This window comes from Electrophorus electricus, chromosome 12 (assembly GCF_041902795.1).
Source record: "Electrophorus electricus isolate QZ-2024a chromosome 12, ASM4190279v1, whole genome shotgun sequence".
NCBI lineage: Eukaryota > Metazoa > Chordata > Actinopteri > Gymnotiformes > Gymnotidae > Electrophorus > Electrophorus electricus.
Window position 1 is genome coordinate 21,470,001 of NC_137508.1, and position 20,030 is coordinate 21,490,030.

Consider the following 20,030-nt stretch of genomic DNA (forward strand, 5'->3'; position numbering starts at 1 on the left):
CCACTCAGCATCCAAACTGACCAGCTCACGTGGATTTACACATGAATGTTACCCTGATTAATAGTTATAGAAATGTAAATGTTGGTGCACAGAGAAGACATGAACACACGTGTGCACATGCGCGTGCACACACAAACACACACACACACACACACACACACCTGGCAGTTCCTTGCTCTTCCTGTAATGCTCGAGGGGTCGGGGAGCAGCACTCTCAATGGACAGCTTGTTATTGAGGTACAGAAAAATGAGGACCATGAGAAAAGCAAAGAACCCGATGGCAGAGACGAACCCCAGAGCCTCAGGAGACACTGCAGAGAGGGAGAGAGAGAGAGAGAGAGAGAGGGGGAGAGAAAGAAAATAGATCAAGATGAACATCATAATTCAGTGACACTTCTTGTCACAATGACACTGATTAACAAGCAAGCATGTCTGCTCTCTCTTCTCTGCGGTGTTGATGAGGAGGAGTGAGTCAGTGCAAATGTGAGTCTTCTGTTCAGACATATACTGACAGAACTTGCAGCAGCACAACATCTCGGAAAATGGCCTGGGCCCCACCCACACGGGCAAGACCACTGCATCACTACGGCAACTGGCTAGAGGAATCTGACTCGCTGTGTGGCAACAAGTAGCCACTACGGGACCAGCCTCATTAAGACGGAGGCGATTAGCCTCAAACAGTTTCTTTCTTGGCGTCCTGACGTGGGTCGCGTTTACAGTGTGAACTTGACCAAACGTCACCTTTGATATTCATCAATTATGGCAAGGAATTGATCACTGTAATCAGAGCGAGCCAGAGAATGTGACACAAAGGGTTTACGTGCGTGTTTCTCCATTCCGTCAGATCCGGATCTCAAACAGGAGAGGTCTGAGCTTCACACAGACTGTCCCGATTGTTTAAAATCTCAGATTCTAGATTCAAATTCAAAAATTCAAATTCAAAATCTCAGTGTCATAGACTTACCACATAGCCCAGAGTTTGTGTTTGTGTCTAGCAATGAGAGAGCACGTGTGTGTCTGTGGCATACAGCTGATGCTCCGCACACATAACTGAGCTGGACACGCATGTTTTTGCAGTTGGATGATTCAGAGTGCAGTGGCAATGTGATCTTATCCCATGATCCTCACTGTTCACCTGTAGAACAGCGCTGATGTTGCTGCCTAAGGCTGTCGAGATTAAAGGTCAAAAGCAATTTCCGCTCTAAGTGCTATGTAGTCACAGAGTATTCAGGACTGGGGAGCCCCATTACGAGAAAGAGACAGAGAATGAAAGAAGGTGGGGGGGGGGGGGGGACATGACAGGGACATGCTAACCAAACAACAGAAGGGGACAGATACTTATAAATACTTATAAATGCATATGTAATACAGATACTTATAAACGCATATGTAATACAGATACTTATAAATGCATATGTAATCAATAGTGCGTATAATGCCTGCAGTTGTATACATTTGCCTTTAGAAACATGTATAAAGGACATATAAGCTTATTATTACACTTGCACTGCGTGAGATCAGCCACATATGAGCTTATTATTACACTTGCACTGCGTGAGATCAGCCACATATGAGCTTATTATTACGTCTGCGCTGCGTGAGATCAGCCACATATGAGCTTATTATTATGTCTGCACTGCGTGAGATCAGCCACATATGAGCTTATTATTACACTTGCACTGCGTGAGATCAGCCACATATGAGCTTATTATTACACTTGCACTGCGTGAGATCAGCCACATATGAGCTTATTATTACGTCTGCGCTGCGTGAGATCAGCCACATATGAGCTTATTATTACACTTGCACTGCGTGAGATCAGCCACATATGAGCTTATTATTACACTTGCACTGCGTGAGATCAGCCACATATGAGCTTATTATTACGTCTGCGCTGCGTGAGATCAGCCACATATGAGCTTATTATTACACTTGCACTGCGTGAGATCAGCCACATATGAGCTTATTATTACACTTGCACTGCGTGAGATCAGCCACATATGAGCTTATTATTACACTTGCACTGCGTGAGATCAGCCACATATGAGCTTATTATTACGTCTGCGCTGCGTGAGATCAGCCACATATGAGCTTATTATTACGTCTGCGCTGCGTGAGATCAGCCACATATGAGCTTATTATTACGTCTGCGCTGCGTGAGATCAGCCACATATGAGCTTATTATTACGTCTGCGCTGCGTGAGATCAGCCACATATGAGCTTATTATTACGTCTGCGCTGCGTGAGATCAGCCACATATGAGCTTATTATTACACTTGCACTGCGTGAGATCAGCCACATATGAGCTTATTATTACGTCTGCGCTGCGTGAGATCAGCCACATATGAACTTATTATTACGTCTGCGCTGCGTGAGATCAGCAGTGGTGGCTGTTTTCTCACAGAGGGCAAGCACAGCTGGTAATGTAATGGCAAAAATGGAGTGCTTCCAAAATCAACTACACAAGCTAAACCACACACTCACACACGAGCTACTCCACAGTTAACTTATAAACAAGTCTCAAGTTGTATTTTTTCATATATCTGATGTTACAATATATACATTTGGTGAAAGCACAAGACCAGAAGCACAAGTGTATGTGTGTGTGTGTGCGTGTGTATGTGTGCATGAAACACCTAGTTGTCCACGTAAGGACTTCATCCCTTGTTCTCTGGTTCTTTGTTTCTGCAAACAGCCACTACGACACGTTTACTTCTCAGTGTACTTATAAGAGTAATGCACAGTTCTGAGATCAGTCAACAAACTCCCACACACCACATCCGGACTACTCCAAATGCCTTCATCAAACGAACTGAGCTGAACTTACCGTGTAAAATATGCATAACATACATAACTAACATATAAATTATTCACAGACATATGTGAATGCTTGTGTATATAACTGTAGGCATAAAACAGTCATTTATAAACATAAATGACTGTATAACTTATATGCAGGTTATCTATTTGTTATGAATCATTTTTGAAGTTTTTTTGTTTTTTTTAATCAAGCAAGGTCCTCAAAAAGCCGATATCAGCTGCAGGAGTCTTCCATGTTCCTCATTACAGCAGTGAACCATGACGTTGAGAACCAGTGCAATGACCTCCTTTAAAAGTAACACCGCCAGGTGACATATTAGCACGCTGCTAGTGAGAGAAGTTCTACCGTGTTGTGAGTGTGTAAGAGTGGTGGAGTATGGAAAAAGGCTAGACTGATGCTATCTCCAATCTGCTTGAGCTCTGACAGCAAAGGTGTTCCTGTCATATGGGGAGTGGTGTTCTCGAGTGAAAGGGTTAGATGTTTTACCAGGTTCCTGCACGTGTGTGCCCGCTGCCTTAGTGCTGTATCTCTCAGTCTGGTCCGTGAGGATCCCGGCCGATCCTTATATATTTCTTCTTTCTCAAATCCCAGCAAACCTTGGCCAGGTAATGTGGAGCTACGTATACCTTGATTACGGGATCATTTGCATAAGGAGCTGGAACTGTACTAAATGCTGGACTGCCCTAGGGTCCCTGATGACAGACATGTGTGGTAGATCTGGTAATGCATACACACATCAAACACAACACAACACAATGCACACACACACACACACACACATCGAATCACAAGAAAGCTCCCTCTTTTGCCTACTATTCCAGGGGCAGTAATTGATTCATGTGCTGTGTTTTGCCAAAGGGGGTCTGACCAGTGACCCAGCCATGTTTATTCCCCACATGCCATCTGTCTCTTCGAGCCATCCTCCTCCTCGGTTCTGCAATGTTGCTCCCAGCACAAGCGCTGGAGGTCCACGGGTCCACAGTGCAGGTCCATGTTCTGGTGCTGGTTGGTGTGGTAACACGCTCAACTTTTGCTCTGATAACTGCAGACAGAAAATCTGCAAACTCATAATCCGGTCATTTTTCTTTCCAGCATCTTCGATTACACAGGGATCCGGAAGACACGCACAGTCAATATAAAAAATATGTAGATGAAAGAGACTGCCAAATGCGGTAAGGATAACGATTCTCGTCAGCGCCATGGCTATGTTGCAGATGTTGACATCTGGTGTCAGATCTGACAGAGCAGCGGACGCCCGCCAGACAATGAGCAGCATGTGTACCAGGTCTTTTAACGGAATGATCATACCAGTGTGTTCTTTGTGCGTTGCCATGTGTGTTGGTATCAGCAGCCCAGCGCAATCTGCAGGGTCACCACAGCTGCAGTTTGCCATGTGAAACCAAATTCAGGTCATTAGACGGACATGAACCGGGCGTAAAGTGGACCAGCAAAGAGAGGAGAGAAACCAGGCAAGCCAGAGGAAAATGAGCAGGAGAGAGAGAAAGAGAGCCCGGAGGAGGAGTGAGAAAAGTGCAAAGGAGAAAGGAAACAGCAGTATGACAGAGTACTTGAAATTTCAGCCCACACATTTTGATGCAGCATGTTACAGGTTAATTGAGAGTGACCTTCTTACCTGAGCCGCATGAGCCCTACATAATTACAAATCACCTCCAGGGGGCAGTGCTGTGTCTACTTCCTGGCTGCAGACACATCACAGTTGGCAACCACTGAAAGTAAGCTACCAGACAACTGGAATACATGGATCTGTTTAAAAAGATTCCAGTTCTTTGTGTCGAATGTTGTAAAGAGAATGATGCCTATAAACAGAGTTATTAGTGTTCAGTTAGATTGGCCCTGTCTTTAAATCCTGCCAGATATTGTTACTCAATTATGTTGTCATAGAAACAGGTGCGGGCATGTCAGAATGCTCAGACCAGCTTTAAATCACAAGTAGTTTGCACTCACATACACAATGACACACATGCAGGCAGACACACACACACACACGCATAAAGTCTTGAATACACCCACGTAACAAGAGCACACAAGGACTCTCCATGGCCCACATACCTACTCATGCCAAACACACACACACAAAATCATAAAGTCTTGAATACACCCACGTAACAACAGCACGCAAGGACTCTCCATGGCCCACATACCCACTCATGCCAAACACACACACACACACACACACACACACATTCACTCACACACTCACTCCGGAGCTCCAGGTGTCATTACCGTTGGAATTAGCATTAGCACATCTGTCTCTTGTTGAGACTGGAGCCAAACCTGACAAAGTAGAACATGGAAGTGAGATCTGGAGATCAGTAATTCATTTATGCAATTTCAAGCTTGACTTCATAACAGTTAGCATGTACTCGGTTATATCTCAGTCAGTCATTCTCATGTAGTTACTAATCTCTATTTAGCAACTCCATTTAACTTCATTATGCTCTGTTTCACTGTTGGTCATACATCTCACTTTCAAGCCTTTTCCTCTTTCTGCTTTCAAACCAAAGGTACCACACACACACACACACAACCTAATTAAAAGCTCCTGTGAAGACATACACTGTTTGTGAGAAAATGACGGTGCAGTTCTATAGAGAAGTCACTGCTTTGGTTGCTTTAATTTAGTGTTTATTCGGCTCAAGTCGCCCTTGGGCGGCCACATTTACTTCAGGTTGAGTCCTCACTTAACCGAAGTAGCGAATGGTTGTAGGCTATTCTGCTTAGCTTGTTTTTAATCGGCCATCAGGTCCTCGTATGAAAATGGCGTCTGCCTCATTCCCATTCGCATGATAGGAAGAATTCTTAAATTCTGCAGGAATATGAAAAATAATTCCGTTCCTCATCATGCCAGCTGCAAAGCCACTCGCTTTCCACGCTTCGGCAGTGTGTACTCCGGCACCAAATGTGCCAGTGGGCGTATTCTTCGCTCTCTCCCTCACCTACGCGTCTGTCATTCTCTCATCCTCTCCATTTCTTTGTCTCCCTCGCTCTCTCTTCCCCTCGCTGTCTTCCACCTCCACACACACACAATCCTGCTGCTCTGAGTCGCAGGGCATTCACATTAGCCTGACTGAGATACTTCCTGTCTGCAAGTTTATGTGACCTACAGTGCGTAGTGATTGCCTCGAGGGATAGAAAAATAATTGCGCGCACACAGAAACCCTCACACACCCACCCATGCACACACATACATGGCATGCATTTAAAAGCCCCCCTGTCTCTGAGCAGAGCAGAGGGCAAACAATAAATGCATTGAAATGTCCATTCCTGTCTGGCCCCAGAGCACTGATGAGAGCAGAACTCGGGGTTCATACATTTCAGTCTGCTGTGTGCCGACACAAAGTTCATCCGTAGCAGGCCCGCACTGTGACAGATGGGACCGTTTGCTGCTATTCCCACCAATCACGTACATTTCTTATAGCCTGGCCTCTTACAGCCCTGCGTGGGCTGTGTGTGCATTTGTGCATGCGTGTGCGTGTGTGTGTGTGTGTGTGTGTGTGTGTGTGTGTGTGTGTGTGTGTGTGTGTGTGTGTGTGTATGTGGACATACTAAGCCCTACTAGTCAAGAGGAATGATAAAAGCCCTCCAGCTAACTAATATCCAATATCAATAGACTATTCTTGAATTTTTAGTAAGTAACCACAGCCTGCGTTAGATGGTTCGAGTTGAATATTGTGGTAGGCTTATACACTCAGGCTCAGACTACCAGCTAGTAGAAGCTCACATCTGCAATATTTTGTTGCTGAAATATGAACTCACTCAAATGTTTGTAGACATACATAAATTTTGTATAAGGTCATACAGATATACTGGCAGATGGCAGGTGTAAAGAGGGGAAAAACATGTAAACCTGGACACCTCACAGTGGCCAACACATACAGCAGCATTTAAGCCTGAATCCTGTGGGTGGGGCTAACACCGGGCCCACCCCTGGAGCAGAATGTATGCTTTCACCACTAACATTCTATTTGACCTCAAAACCTCATTAATTACATTTAAACCATTTAGCCACAGATTAAATCCCAAATTCTGATGGTTTCATGTAATTTAATCCAATCCAGAAGATGATCTTCTGACAATCATCCTCTGCATGTCAAAAGTATCAGATTATGACCTGATGGACAGACCACAGAACAAACAGTCAAACCCAGACACAGGAACAGCTGGCAAGGAGAGAACCTGATCCTTTCAACCAGGTCGACACGACAACAAAGGAAACCATTACACCAAACCACAGTACAAAAGGTCCTGGAAGCGAGAACACATACCGCACAGAGGGCCATGCTGGAAAGAACCTCGGACTACGAAAGAGGGACCACCTAGCACGTGTGACAAAGACAGTGGTAGCTTCAGGCACACAAGCTTCAAGTTTCCCACGTGAGCCGCAGATCTCTGACCTGTACCCCACCTACGAATCCTGCTCTTGCCTGCCACCAAAGGCGACCACGAAACTGTCCTCAGATCTGTGGCCAAGAGCAACTTGGGAGGTTAAAGCGGAACATGTTGGTGGTGAGCTAGCCTGCTTACCTTTTCTGATGCAGACGAGCTCATGTACTCCACAGCTACGTTCCCCGCCTGAAAGAAAGCAATGCCACATTTAATGAGACACACAAACACACAGATGGGAAAAACAACAAACAAACAAACAAACAAACCAGGCAACACAGCACACATCGACAGAGCAGACGAGACTCAAGACACTAATGAAGCACCTGATGCTTGTTCATGGATTACATTAATTCACGTCGACACGACGACAGACGCTGGAAAGAATGGTCACGTGCCCACGGCTGTAGTCACGTGCCCATGGACGAGTTTGACGACAATAAACAAAAGAAAACAAACAAAATTATCATGGTTGTCTTCATACTCATGGTGGTATATTGTATATGAGAGGACCCAGAAACAAGCTACTACAATCACAGCTCACCAGCAGACCTCTAAAAAGATGCTAGAAGAATGATAATGTTCCAGTTCTTTTTCACCTGAGCATTCCACCACAATGAGATGATTTTGTCCCTATGGCGCCTTTCCTGAAGAACGAAGATGATGATGATGATGATGATGACGACGACGATGCTGCCGTCTCCTCCAGCCAGGAACTATAACGCGTTTATGGTGCACTCCTAATAGTGACCTAAAGGTTTTGTGAACTTTGTGCCTACATTTCCCATATTTCCTAATAAAGGGCAGGAAGAGCCAAATGTCCACTGAAAAGAAATGAAGAATGTGGCACTGAGGTACACTCAGGTGACAATCTGGCCACAGTATCTTCGCTGAGATACGGAGAACAGAGCGATAAGAATAGTTTCCAGCTGGGTTTTTTTCAGAATTAAAGCACCAATAATGACAATAAAGCATCAAACACAGTTCGAGCTGAGTTAAAATTATTTTTAGACATGGTTCAATTTCGTATGAGCATTTACAACCTGTAAAAAGCAATTAGTTTCAGTTTTAAATATTGCTTTCTTGAATAATAATAATCAGACTGAAATATTGAGTTCATTTATCATAAATGACTTTTGGACTTGATTATATATGCTCACCCATTTCTGGGAATGTCATTCTGGTAGAATTAAGTAGACCACATTTAAAGTTTTTTAATAGCTCATTAAATTTTCAGTGTAATAAAATGTGAAATGGCTCTAGCTGCCTTTTATGAATTTGAGTTATCTGTGCTAAATTTGGCTCAATAAAAGACAGCATTCAGAAGCTTCTTCTAACATCCACACCCAGTTTCATATTTCTGAAATACTGCTGAGTGGGACTTTTAAAACAGGTACAGCCCAGTGAAAAGAGTTTTGATGCAGGCTGAGTAATGGTGGTCTCATCTCAGGGAGCCTAACCTGATGTAGCCTAGTTGTTGTTTCAAAATAAAAGCCCTAATTGAAAAAAAAATCGAGCTACTAAGTCTTTACCATATTGCTACTCAACCATGTTGCCCTTTAGCATATGAAAGTGGTCTAAGTGGGAGGATTGACCAGCGGGAGTCACACTGTCTCTGACAGGTTACTCTCGCAGTGTGACAGGACCTGTCGGGAACCGAGCTTACACACTGCTGCTGTGTGCTGGTAAAATTCAGTCCCTGGGAAACACTAAACTCAGAGTTACTGAGTTCCTCACTAACAGCATGGTTGGCTATGTATCGCGACAGGACACAGACACTGATCACCTGCAATGACCATCGCAGCTGGAAGGTTGTGAAAGGAGGTTTTAGGATAAAGAGAGTAACTGTTCCATTGCAATCATTCCTTCAATTATACCTTCATCCTAAGTCGATAAACATACAAGCCTGACAAAAGTAAACATCAGTCCATTTCAAATTTAAATAGCCTAATCGAAGCAGACATTTTTAAAAAATACAAGGTTAACATACACTACACAAACTTCTGAAAAACATGACAGTTGTCAGGGTCTGTACCCTCAGAGCTCAAGCATAGAGGCCACTTGCCTACGATACAGAGGCAAAGCAATATCTTATTAGAACAGTTTCATCACATCCTACAACCTCTCAACTCCTGCTAATAAGGTCCTCAAATGCCTTGATGCAAAAACAAGAAATAATTTTAATGCTGCAACTCTGTCGCTGGACTACAGAAGTGAGTCGGGCAGAGTTCTAGAATTCACATCGAAGTGTGAACATCTGTTGATAAAACACAGGCTTTGTGAATGTGAGATCACATCAGCAGCTGTCTGACTCGCTACTGACACATTAATCCAGAATAATTTGCCCCGGAGGAAGATCTGTCTCTGACATGCATTTAAACTTAAAAATGCACACACACACACACACACACACACACACACACACACACACACACACACAAAGCTTTTCTGTGACCCGTACAACAGACAGACAACAGACCTGTACACTAACAGACAACAGACAGATGACTGTCCCAAGAGAGGCATTTAGTATGTTTAGACTGCTTGGAATTCTTTCCAGAACATTCTCAAGCTAACTGGGAGCATTAGAAGTCTGATGTGTGTTTGATTAGCATAGGAGGTGTCTAAGGTCTCAGGTAAACAACACCACCATCATCTTCAGAATACAGAAGTTAATGTGTTAGATTTTAAATACAGATACTTAAGTCACCTCTTTCTCACAAACCTGCTGGTTTTAAATGGAGCCAATCAACCAGCACGCTGGATGACTTCAGTTGTTTGTTCAGTTGCCCAGTTTGCTTTTGAAATACTGTGCAGGTGCATTTCTCCCAGTCCTCCCAGTTAATAAACGGACCACACATTCACTCCCACTCCAGACGAGGTTCTTAAGTCCTCAGTTCCGTTGACTTCCAGCTGTAACTCTGGGGAATATCTCCGGCCAGTTCCAACCGGAGGTGGGAGGTTGAGACATTACTCAGAACTGTACAGCGTGATCAAATCTTTGATTTCTGAGGCAAGAGGAGCTGGTTTGTTGGTAAACTAAGTCAAGGTGAGCTTTCAGGGCCAGCACCTCTCTCTCTCTCTCTCTCTCTCTCTCTCTCTCTCTCTCTCTCTCTCTCTCTCTCTCTCTCTCTCTCTCATGCTTGTGCTGACACAAGACCGAACCAGCCCATATTTATAGAGGCGTCCCAGTTTCAGGAAATTCCCTCTACCTGCACAACCATTAGGCTGAGTGAGTGAGTGTGTGTGTGTGTGTGTGTGTGTGTGTGTTAGTTCTGGACAGGAAAGGACAAGAGGAAGGAAACCCTGATGAAGAGCCACACCCCCACATACCTGCTCTCCCAGGTGAAGGAAACACCCTCCCATGCACTCGCTCCTTTACCTGAATGTCCGAACACTGAAGCCCCTCCGTGCATCACCACGGAAACCCGTTGACTTCCTCATCTCTACGTCAGTTGATTGACAGCTGTACCCGGCATTGCTGTGCCTCTGGTTTATGGCAGACAGTAACCGCCCCAAAAAACCCCCACGCAAACCCATTTTTTTCTTGATGCAGTAAATAAATGAAAGTTCTAAAGAAAGAAAACTGTATTAAATATCTTTGTTAATATATCTATGTTAATCTATTATTAATCTATATTAATCTGTTATTAACTTTAAGATAGATAAGTGGTAATTTGGTGTGGTAATCACACCATATAAGCATAGAAACTTTGCAAGTGGAACTTTGCAAAGCTGAACCAGGTCCAGATAGGCTGATTTCACGCCTCTGCTTTGAAAGCACTGCTGTGTCCTGGCAGCTGGCAAACCACACATTCTTTTCCAAAATTCCAACACGAACAGCACCCTTCTTGTGCGTGTGTGTGTGTGTGTGAGTATCCCTCTGACTGCTCTGATTCATTTAAATATTCGTTTCCTGAAAGTCTTTCTTTGAGCAAAGTGAATATTTACTGGAATATTTGCGATCCTGCAAGGTTCAGTTTTACTCACGCAACACTTTTCTGCGAAGGCAAGCACTTCACAGAAATCCAGAACCGGGCCCTAACAAACAAGCTGAAGGTGAAGCTGGCCGGGAAACGTCCTGATGACAGGCGACACCTGGAGGAAGTTGTCCTCCAGGGTGCCATGGTCTCCCAGGAAAACAGAGCTGCCACCTCATCACTGATCACTACACACATATCGTTTATTACACCTGGGTTGCAGAACACGCTTCAGTGTGTGTGTGTGTGTGTGTGTGTGTGTGTGTGTGTGTGTGCGCGCGCACGCGCATTTGTTCTTCATCCCTGCTGGGGACCTGGGGCAACATCGTTGAGCCCGGGGCTTATTCCAGGCCGCGGGCCGACCCACCTCTCCACCCCCAGATGGCGGTGCGGGTCACACGAGGTCTGGCAGCTTAAGCTGAGGAGATCATCGCCGCGCCAAGCGTCTGTAAAAGTAAGCTCGGTGACGCAAGGCTGAAGCAAGAACACTGAAATAGGGTGCAGAACTGGGCGGTCGTGACTTAAAACCATTGTACCATCTTTTCAATACCAGCCTGTGAACCACAGCAGTACATCTGTGTTATATTGCCTAGTGTTTTATTATATTTTACACATGTTAATAAAATGTTTCAAATAATCCCAACAGCAGTTGATTCAGGTTGATGTCCACACAGGTTGGAAGGTTCTTTCTATACATCAAATGGCATAAAGGTGTTTGCATCACATGCAAAAACAAACAAAAACAAAAAAACAAACAATGCCTCTCAGACAAAGGCCATAAAGGATAATGAACATTTAAAAAAACAAACAAACAACCCCCTCCCCCATCAAACGCGATGGAGAGAGGAAACGGATAAGAGCTCACAGATGAGGTGTAATTCAATATTAACCAGTTCGCCCAACCCACTCTGCTCATAGAGCGCTCATTAAAGACTCATTAGTTAATCTGGAGAGATGGATCCTGTCCCCCCTCTCCAAGATAATTACAGCAATCAGAGGGCAGGGAAATTACAGCCTGCTCACATTAAGAACAGGTACCACAAATTCTGTATCCACATCAAAGAAGTGCCTTCACTGATAATTAGTGTGCACTGCAAATGAATCTTTCTTTGAGGAATATTTTCACTTATCTTCAATTCCACAAAGATCGTTGTTGAATGTTCTCTAGCTAAACTGTTAGGTAGCCAATCCACTAATCTGGCGTACGTCCAGATCGATCGGACACTGGAACGTTTGAGCTCACTATAGGTCATGGTAAGTGAGGTTTAATGGCCAGTGTGGGAAGTATGATTTGCTCAGTGTAGTGTGGTGAGTATGAGCTGGTCAGTGTAGTTTGGTGAGCATGAGCTGGTCAGTGAAGTTTGGTGAGCAAGAGCTGGTCAGTGTGGGATTTTCTGCAGAAGAGTGGGCAGGTGTTTAGACCCCCCCAGACTGGGGGTGATATAGGGGGTTGAGAGACTGTGGCCTGGTTCTACATTCAGACACAGGCAGGAAAGAGACGTTAGCTGAGAGTTACACACACACACACACACACACACACACACACACACACACACACACACACACACACACACACACACACACACACACACACATTAATGGCTGATACATGAAACTCCAATTAACAGTTTAGGCCTCTAAGGGAGTGATCCTACTCACTTAAGTCTCAGATTCTCTCTTCTGTCTGACACACACATGCGCGCGCGCACACACACACACACACACACACACACACACACACAGCTAATGAGCTTTTCAAAACCCCCTCCAGAAAAAGAGCACAATCAGCCAAACACCAGAGCAAACAAATAAATGTCTTTCCCACAGTTCCCAGCTGTCCGCTGATGCATGCGGTTCCAAACTGAACTTCCATTTGTTCTGAGCATCGAGAGCTCCATGTTTTTACCACACTTTAACCCCAAACATAACATAATATCATCTTAAAACCTCGCAAAACAGATGGAGGAGCTTTGTACCACCCGTCGCAGCTGGGTGGACCGAGCACTTGGACCTGACACGAACATTCAACACCAAGCGCTTGAGAAACCAGAGCAAACGGTGGTTATGTGATAGGCCAAGCATGACTATCAGGTTATCGTTCGGCTGTGTCGATTTTAGGTTTTCGCTCCAACCCAAAGGGTTTACTTTAGAGGTGGAAGCTGGCGTCATTTAGAGCTGTGATCTCAGGGTTTATTCACTCCTAGACTGATTACATTGAAAATAATGACCAATTAAAATCCTGTTCACCTCGAGCCTGTCTCATGACGGTGCTCTTAACTCGTATATAAAGAATAAAGGCCTAAGGTGAGCCAGCGTCTACCTGAAGCGCATCCTGTTTACAGCGTTCCCAATGGATGAGTGTGTGGGCCCTGTTTTTGACACTTGGGAAAGCCAGGCCAGGTGAGGCTCCTCCCCTCTGCAGGGCCAGGAATCAGCCAGGGGGCTTCGGGACAGCTCCGCCTCCGGGGAGCACCTCCTTCCCCACAATATCGTTCTACTTCCAGCCACAACAATCGCAGCTTCGAAAGCAAACTTCTGTCCTGCAGGGGGCACTATTGCAGATGGTGCAGAGTGTGTGCTGTGCTAGGAGTCTCATGAGAGACTAGGAGGAGAGCGTATGAAAGTCCCCTCACACACCATACAGACACATCACACAGACACACAAGCACAGACACACTCATACAGATTTTTGAAATCAGTAAATGTGAGAGCAGTCTATCTGAAGAAGTTCAAAAGAGTTAAGTAAAAAAAAAACAAAAAAACCTAAAAACAAAACGGTCTAAATAGTGCTAGCAGAGCAGAAGGTGGGATTAAAATAAAGTCAAACAAATATAAGAGAAGTTCTTATGTAACCATATGGCTACCTATTTTTACCAAACCCTTGAACTTCTGGTCATTGATTAAAAACATATCCCATGTGCATGTACACTTAATGGAGGAAAAATTCAATTAAATCTCAGATATTAAACAAATTAGCAATTTTATATAATATATACACACACACACACACACACACACACACACACACACACACACACACACACACACACACATACAATATTTAACATACAAAATACAACTTGGGTGACCACAATTTTAAGTAACATAATATAAATAGATAAATAAACAAATAAACTTACAAGAAAGTCACACAGAGATGCACAGAGAAGCATTTACTATTGAAACTGATCTTTTTGGGGAAAAAGCCCCTTCCAAGAAACATTCCATAATATTTCTTGGACAGTCTGAATATTTTGATACATCACCGATAATATGTCTTAATAGTTAAGCGGTATATGTGATGTGGTATGACTGTGGGTGTATTTATCCACACACACACACACACTCTAACCCACCTCCACATAGACTCAAAAGTGTTTGCATAAACCAGTGACACAAAACACACAAAACACTGAATGCACATTAATGCACAGTCCCACTGTGACCACACAGGTATGCAAGAGATCCAATCATTAACCAGTTTTTAATACACTTTGTGTAGCTTTGTGAGCAGGGAGTATTTATAGGAATAATTCCCTTTCCAACACCTGACGCTGGTGCTACCTGCTGATAGATTACACTGAACTAATGAGGCACCACTCTGTCCCTCCAGCAAAGGAGCTCCCTAGTATGCTTAATTTCCTCAGTCCAGAACACACACACACACACACACACACACACACACACACACACCTCACCAGCGGAGAGGAGAGCCTGCTTGAATCAGCACAGGGCCAGACAGACACCCACGCAGACAAAGACAGATGAGAGAAAGACAGAGAGGAGAAAAAAATTAAATGAGAGAAACAGACAGACAGACAGAGAGAAAAACAGTGCAAAGAGAAAGGGAGAAAGCTACATAGATAGAGACAGAGAGAGAGAGGGAGGGAGGTGAGTTTAAAAAGCACTGTATCAAAATCAGATGGGTTAACGGTTTGTGAGTTTTGCAACAGTTTTAACAATATTAACTATGAGAAAGTGAAGGAGAAAGAAAGCTACATGAACAGTAAAAGTGAGGGAGACAGTGAGGAGAGTGTATGTCAGAGAGAGAGAGGGAGAGAGAGGGAGATGGAGAGAGAGAGAGAGATGGAGAGAGACAGGGTGAGAGAGTGAGTCAGACAGAGTGAGGAGATTATTTGTGTGAGAGAGAGAGTTAAAGTACTTGAAAAGAAGGGCGTCAGTCTAACACTAATCTCCTAAGAGCAACCATTTGTTTGAACAGTGCTATTATCTGACCATTTACTTCCAAAACAACAACAACAACAACAATAACAACTAAATGATGGACAACAGAAGACTCGGAAGGTCTCTGAAGGCTGAAACAGAGGACAGAGAGGGAGAACATAGAGGGAGAACCTTCTCCCTGAAGATGGCACAGTGAGTGACAGCCAGACAGGAAATGGCTGCTAAACTCCTCCAGCAAATCCACTCTGTGTGTGTGTGTGTGTGTGTGTGTGTGTGTGTGTGTGTGTGTGTGTGTGTGTGCGTACGGTGGGGGGGGGGTAGAGTGAGGATACGCAAACACAACTATGAGCAGACTTTTGGCAAAAAAAAAAAAACAAACAAACAAAACTATCTGACACGTGTTCTTCAACAGTTAACCAGCGAACTCCTTCTGGGCTCAATGAACACCCTGCACACATCAGCGAGAGGATAACATCAACAGTATCCACCGCCGGTTCAGACAGCTTCACTGACTTTCAGAGTCTTCAGCTCCAGTGTCTGGCGCACAGAGCTGGGAGCACGTTCTATTGTCATATAAAGGAAGTGAGATTTATTAGACTTTTACAGTCACATCAGTGCCAGACCTGCTCCCAAGAACCAATCATGGCCTATCAGTGTTACAGTCAGCCAATCAGCATTACAGGCTAATGGGTTTGTCGCGCACCCTCGTTTCCCACTTATTCAGCGAATGCCATACGATGAAACACAGCAAATACCGAGCAAACATTATTCGCTCACAGCAAAAAACCCCAAACAAACAACAACAACAAAAAAAAAAACACACACCAATCTATCACCACATGGACAGCCAAATGCGCAGTTTCTGAGCAGAACACCAGAGTGCATGTGAGATAAAACAGAACATGCTCTTCTGTGCCTCATCATGTGCATGCATGTGTATATTGTGTGTGTGTGTGTGTGTGTGTGTGTGTGTGTGTGTGTATGTGTGTGGTTCGTTAGTTTGGCCTGCAGAGAAAAGGCTGAGCTGTTCAGTGGGTTGACACGCTTTCCCTGGAGTGATGCAGAAGTAAACAAAACCTGTGAAGAACTCTGGACTGTTTTATCGTTTCACTTTCTATGGCTTGCAGCAATGGTATGACAATTTTCGTAGCAACTCCTGCAAAGCCTCCCTATCAATATTTCACGCGACAATACTGTGCGCGAGAGAGTGGGAGGAGAGATGGAATCGGACTAAACGCACTAAACAAATCTCTCTATCGTCATGTCAAAGAAGTCATAAGTGATTCAGAACCGCGTGGCCGCACCACATCATGTCCCGTGCGTTTACTTTCTGTCACTTGCTGTCACTTACAGACCAATGTTCCTACTCATGTAACACGCCTAATACTGCTAACCGCGCAGCGACGCGGGTGCTGCATATCTCTGAATATCTGTGGTGAGAAGCCTGAGTGTCTACCATATCGCGTGTAGGCTGCCCGTGGGCGTGCGCGTGTGGGGACTCCAGAGGAAGCCACGCACAGGCGAAGAGCCTTTTAGAATGGCGACAAGCCAGCACAGTAGCACTGAACAGCACTGAGCACAGCGCATTTGTTCTGACTTTTTTTTTCTACACTTACAATCACACACGAGAAAGCTTTTTATAAATTCCACTAAGGTTATTAAAGATTAGACACAGCCTAAATATGAACCAATTAAAACTGGCCCGCAGCACCCAAACAGCTGCTAAGCGAGTGGAAAGTGCAGTTTTGATGTGGAGAATGCAGCGATATAGCTTGGAGGCCAACGTGCACCCACATCAATTCATTACGCCGACTAAGATGACGTCGTTGTAAATGCACTTTACAAACGTTAGTTTGAACAACCTGTACGAGTGTTTGACAGCCAACAAAGACGACCGACGAGGTCCATGGCGAGCTCCGCATTTCTGACTGTATTTCAAATCAGAACACAGACAAAAAAAAAGAAAAAAAAAAGAAAGAGAGTCATACCACGCGACCACCGTGTTTTTGTAACTAACGACGTGTTTTTTAACCATCCACGATTTTCTCAATGAATCCACTTAGTAGTCTAACCGCACCCCCTCCCCAGCTGAAGACCTTGGAATCCGCTCGTGGAAGAAACCATTAAGAACTCGGCAAACTGAATAAAACCGTTTCATTCTGCCAAAGCTGTAGGTGCATCTGCCCCCAAAATGAGTTTAATCAGGAACAATGTTCTCCCGCCCTTTCAAATATAATAATGTACGAGAAACCGGCTACGTGTAATATTTTCTCCGCTTTAAATCTGGCTTCAGACATCACTGACGGCCAGCATCTGAGCTGGTGGCATCTTGATTCTTAACGTATCCGAGGTGACTTTCACTCATTCAGAACAGAGATGCTGGAGTAAACTGAATACGGCTTTTCGGGAGCTGTCCTTTCAGCACCACAGCCATCGCTCATAACGCACGGCTTACGAATATCGCAGCTCCGCGGTTTACACTTGTTTCCTTTCTACTTCTTAGCCAGTGCGAAATTAAAAACCAGGCAAACTTTTAACAGTGTACGTTCAACACAAAACGCTTATGCCGCAACAGCCAGCGAACGAAGCCACACAGTACTGCTTCCACACACAGAGGCAAATATGCGGTTTTAAAATCAGAAGTTAATTTGTAAGGAGACCGTTATTGGCCTACTTACCATCAATCGCCATGATGTTCTGTTTTGGGCTAAACCAAGGCCGGCGATTAAGACGGGGAGAGACAGACTACTACAATTTGTGCAGAGGGGACAGGGAGCGGGAAGAAATGGTATGTTCTGGAATCAAGAAAGCGCAGGCTTGATGTCTATTGCTCAAATTTCTGGATGGAAGGCAAAAAAAAACTAAACAAAAAAACAACAACTTTATAGCAGTTAACTGACTTCCAAGAAGCACTAGTATTCTTAATATGTGTGTGTGTGGGTATGTTTGTGTAAAGTATTCTTAATCTATTTTATAAAGTATTACCTAAAATCTTTTATAAAATATAAACCTACAGCTACAGTATGCAGTAATATAGTCGTAATGCAAGCTCGTGCAAAAACCTTCACAACAGGAAAAAAACAACAGAAAAATAAACTTGTCATGTTCCTGTCAAGCAGTCTAAGCTTGTGTATTTGTGTTCTAAGGCTACTTGGCCAGGAAGAGATGGAAAGTTAAAAATAGCAGCCACTATGTAATGCCACATGATATTTGCAACAATGATTAATGCTTCAAATATGTCTGTTATACTTGCAAGGACAAATGTGATTCTACATGCTTGATTATGAATATTGATTACCAAGTTACCAGATTTCGTCTAATGGAATTTTAGCATTAAATGAGTTTTAAACAGACCTGCCCATAGAAAGCAAAACATAATTAATCTAAAACATTAAAATAGAATAATTAATTGTCAAGCAAGAGCATACTGCAATAATGAAATTAACCTTGAGTGGGAATCTTATTGTCAACCTGAATTCTGACCGATTCTAGAGCCCTAGGCTTTAGATCTATCTCAGTGCAAGCTCTTGATAAAGCTCTCAAATTTGAATGGAAAAACCTAGAGTCTAGCATCTACACTGAGTCTGGTCTCTATAGAGTGCAGTGGTGTAGCCTGAATCTGTGTATTGCAGTAATGTAAATGTGGAGTGGTTTAGAAACGCAGTGATCAGCAGGGATTAGGTGGTACTTGGTGGGATTGAATTTTACTTTGGTGGTTGTTTGTGAATAGGAGCAGTGGAGTGGTTTTGTAGTGCAGTGATCAGCAGGGATTAGGGGGTACTTGGTGGGATTGAGTGCTACTCTGGTATGGGGCATTATTTGGCTCCGGTTTGTTCTGCTGGGCATTTGTGCATTTTCTGCATAGATTGGATGCTTCATTTGACTGGGCTCTTTGCAGGAAGCTACTAATAATGTGTGTGAGAGAGAGAGCGAGAGAGAGCGAGAGAGAGAGAGAGAGAGAGAGAGAGAGAGAAAAAACAGTATTTTGGTCAAGTAAATGAAATTGAAAAAATATTCACTTAGATGAGACCAACACAACATTTGAAGTATATGTGTGCATTTGTGGACTGCAGGAATATTAGCCATGGCAGAGTCATGCATGTGTTAGGTGACTTCCATCTGCCCTTGCTTCCCAACACATCACCATAGTTACGGCTGTTGCCATGCACTCAGTCGTTTTGCTGGTTAAAAACACAAGAACATGCTACTGTACTGGATTTACCGCTCCACACCTGTCTCTCTCTACTGGTCTATCCCTCAGTCTGTCTAACACTCCGCCAGTCTACCTCTCACACTGTAGCTGGTTTTTTGCATCTCTGTCTGTTTCTTACTATCTGTCTCTCGTCATCACAAGTGTAGTTTTTCCTGGAAGTCAATGCAAGGACTACTAACCAACAAACAAATGTTATCATAATCGCTCCAATGACAGTTTACCAGAATATACATTTTAATACAACATAAGATCATACCATTCAATGACACACAGACACACACACACACACACACACACACACACACAGTTTCTACTATCTGTCCTATTGATGTGTGGCTGTGTCATAATGACCTCTGACAGCTAGCACCCTATTCATTTGTGTGCCTGTCTGGATGGTGAATTACCAATGCAGGCTAACCACAGAATA

At 43.9% G+C, this 20,030-nt stretch overlaps 1 protein-coding gene across 1 annotated transcript in view; it reads right to left on the minus strand.

Moving 5' to 3' along the window:
* The window catches only part of syt14a (synaptotagmin XIVa), a 29,851-nt gene extending 22,445 nt beyond the window's left edge, over nucleotides 1–7,406 (minus strand). Inside the window, exons 1-2 of the mRNA XM_027008210.3 lie at nucleotides 7,367–7,406; nucleotides 162–311 (exon numbers count right to left, since the gene is read on the minus strand). Coding sequence (XP_026864011.2) covers nucleotides 162–258 — 97 coding nt within the window. The 5' untranslated portion in view covers nucleotides 259–311; nucleotides 7,367–7,406. The remainder of the gene's footprint in view (nucleotides 1–161; nucleotides 312–7,366) is intronic.
* Between the last annotated feature and the right edge of the window lie 12,624 nt (nucleotides 7,407–20,030).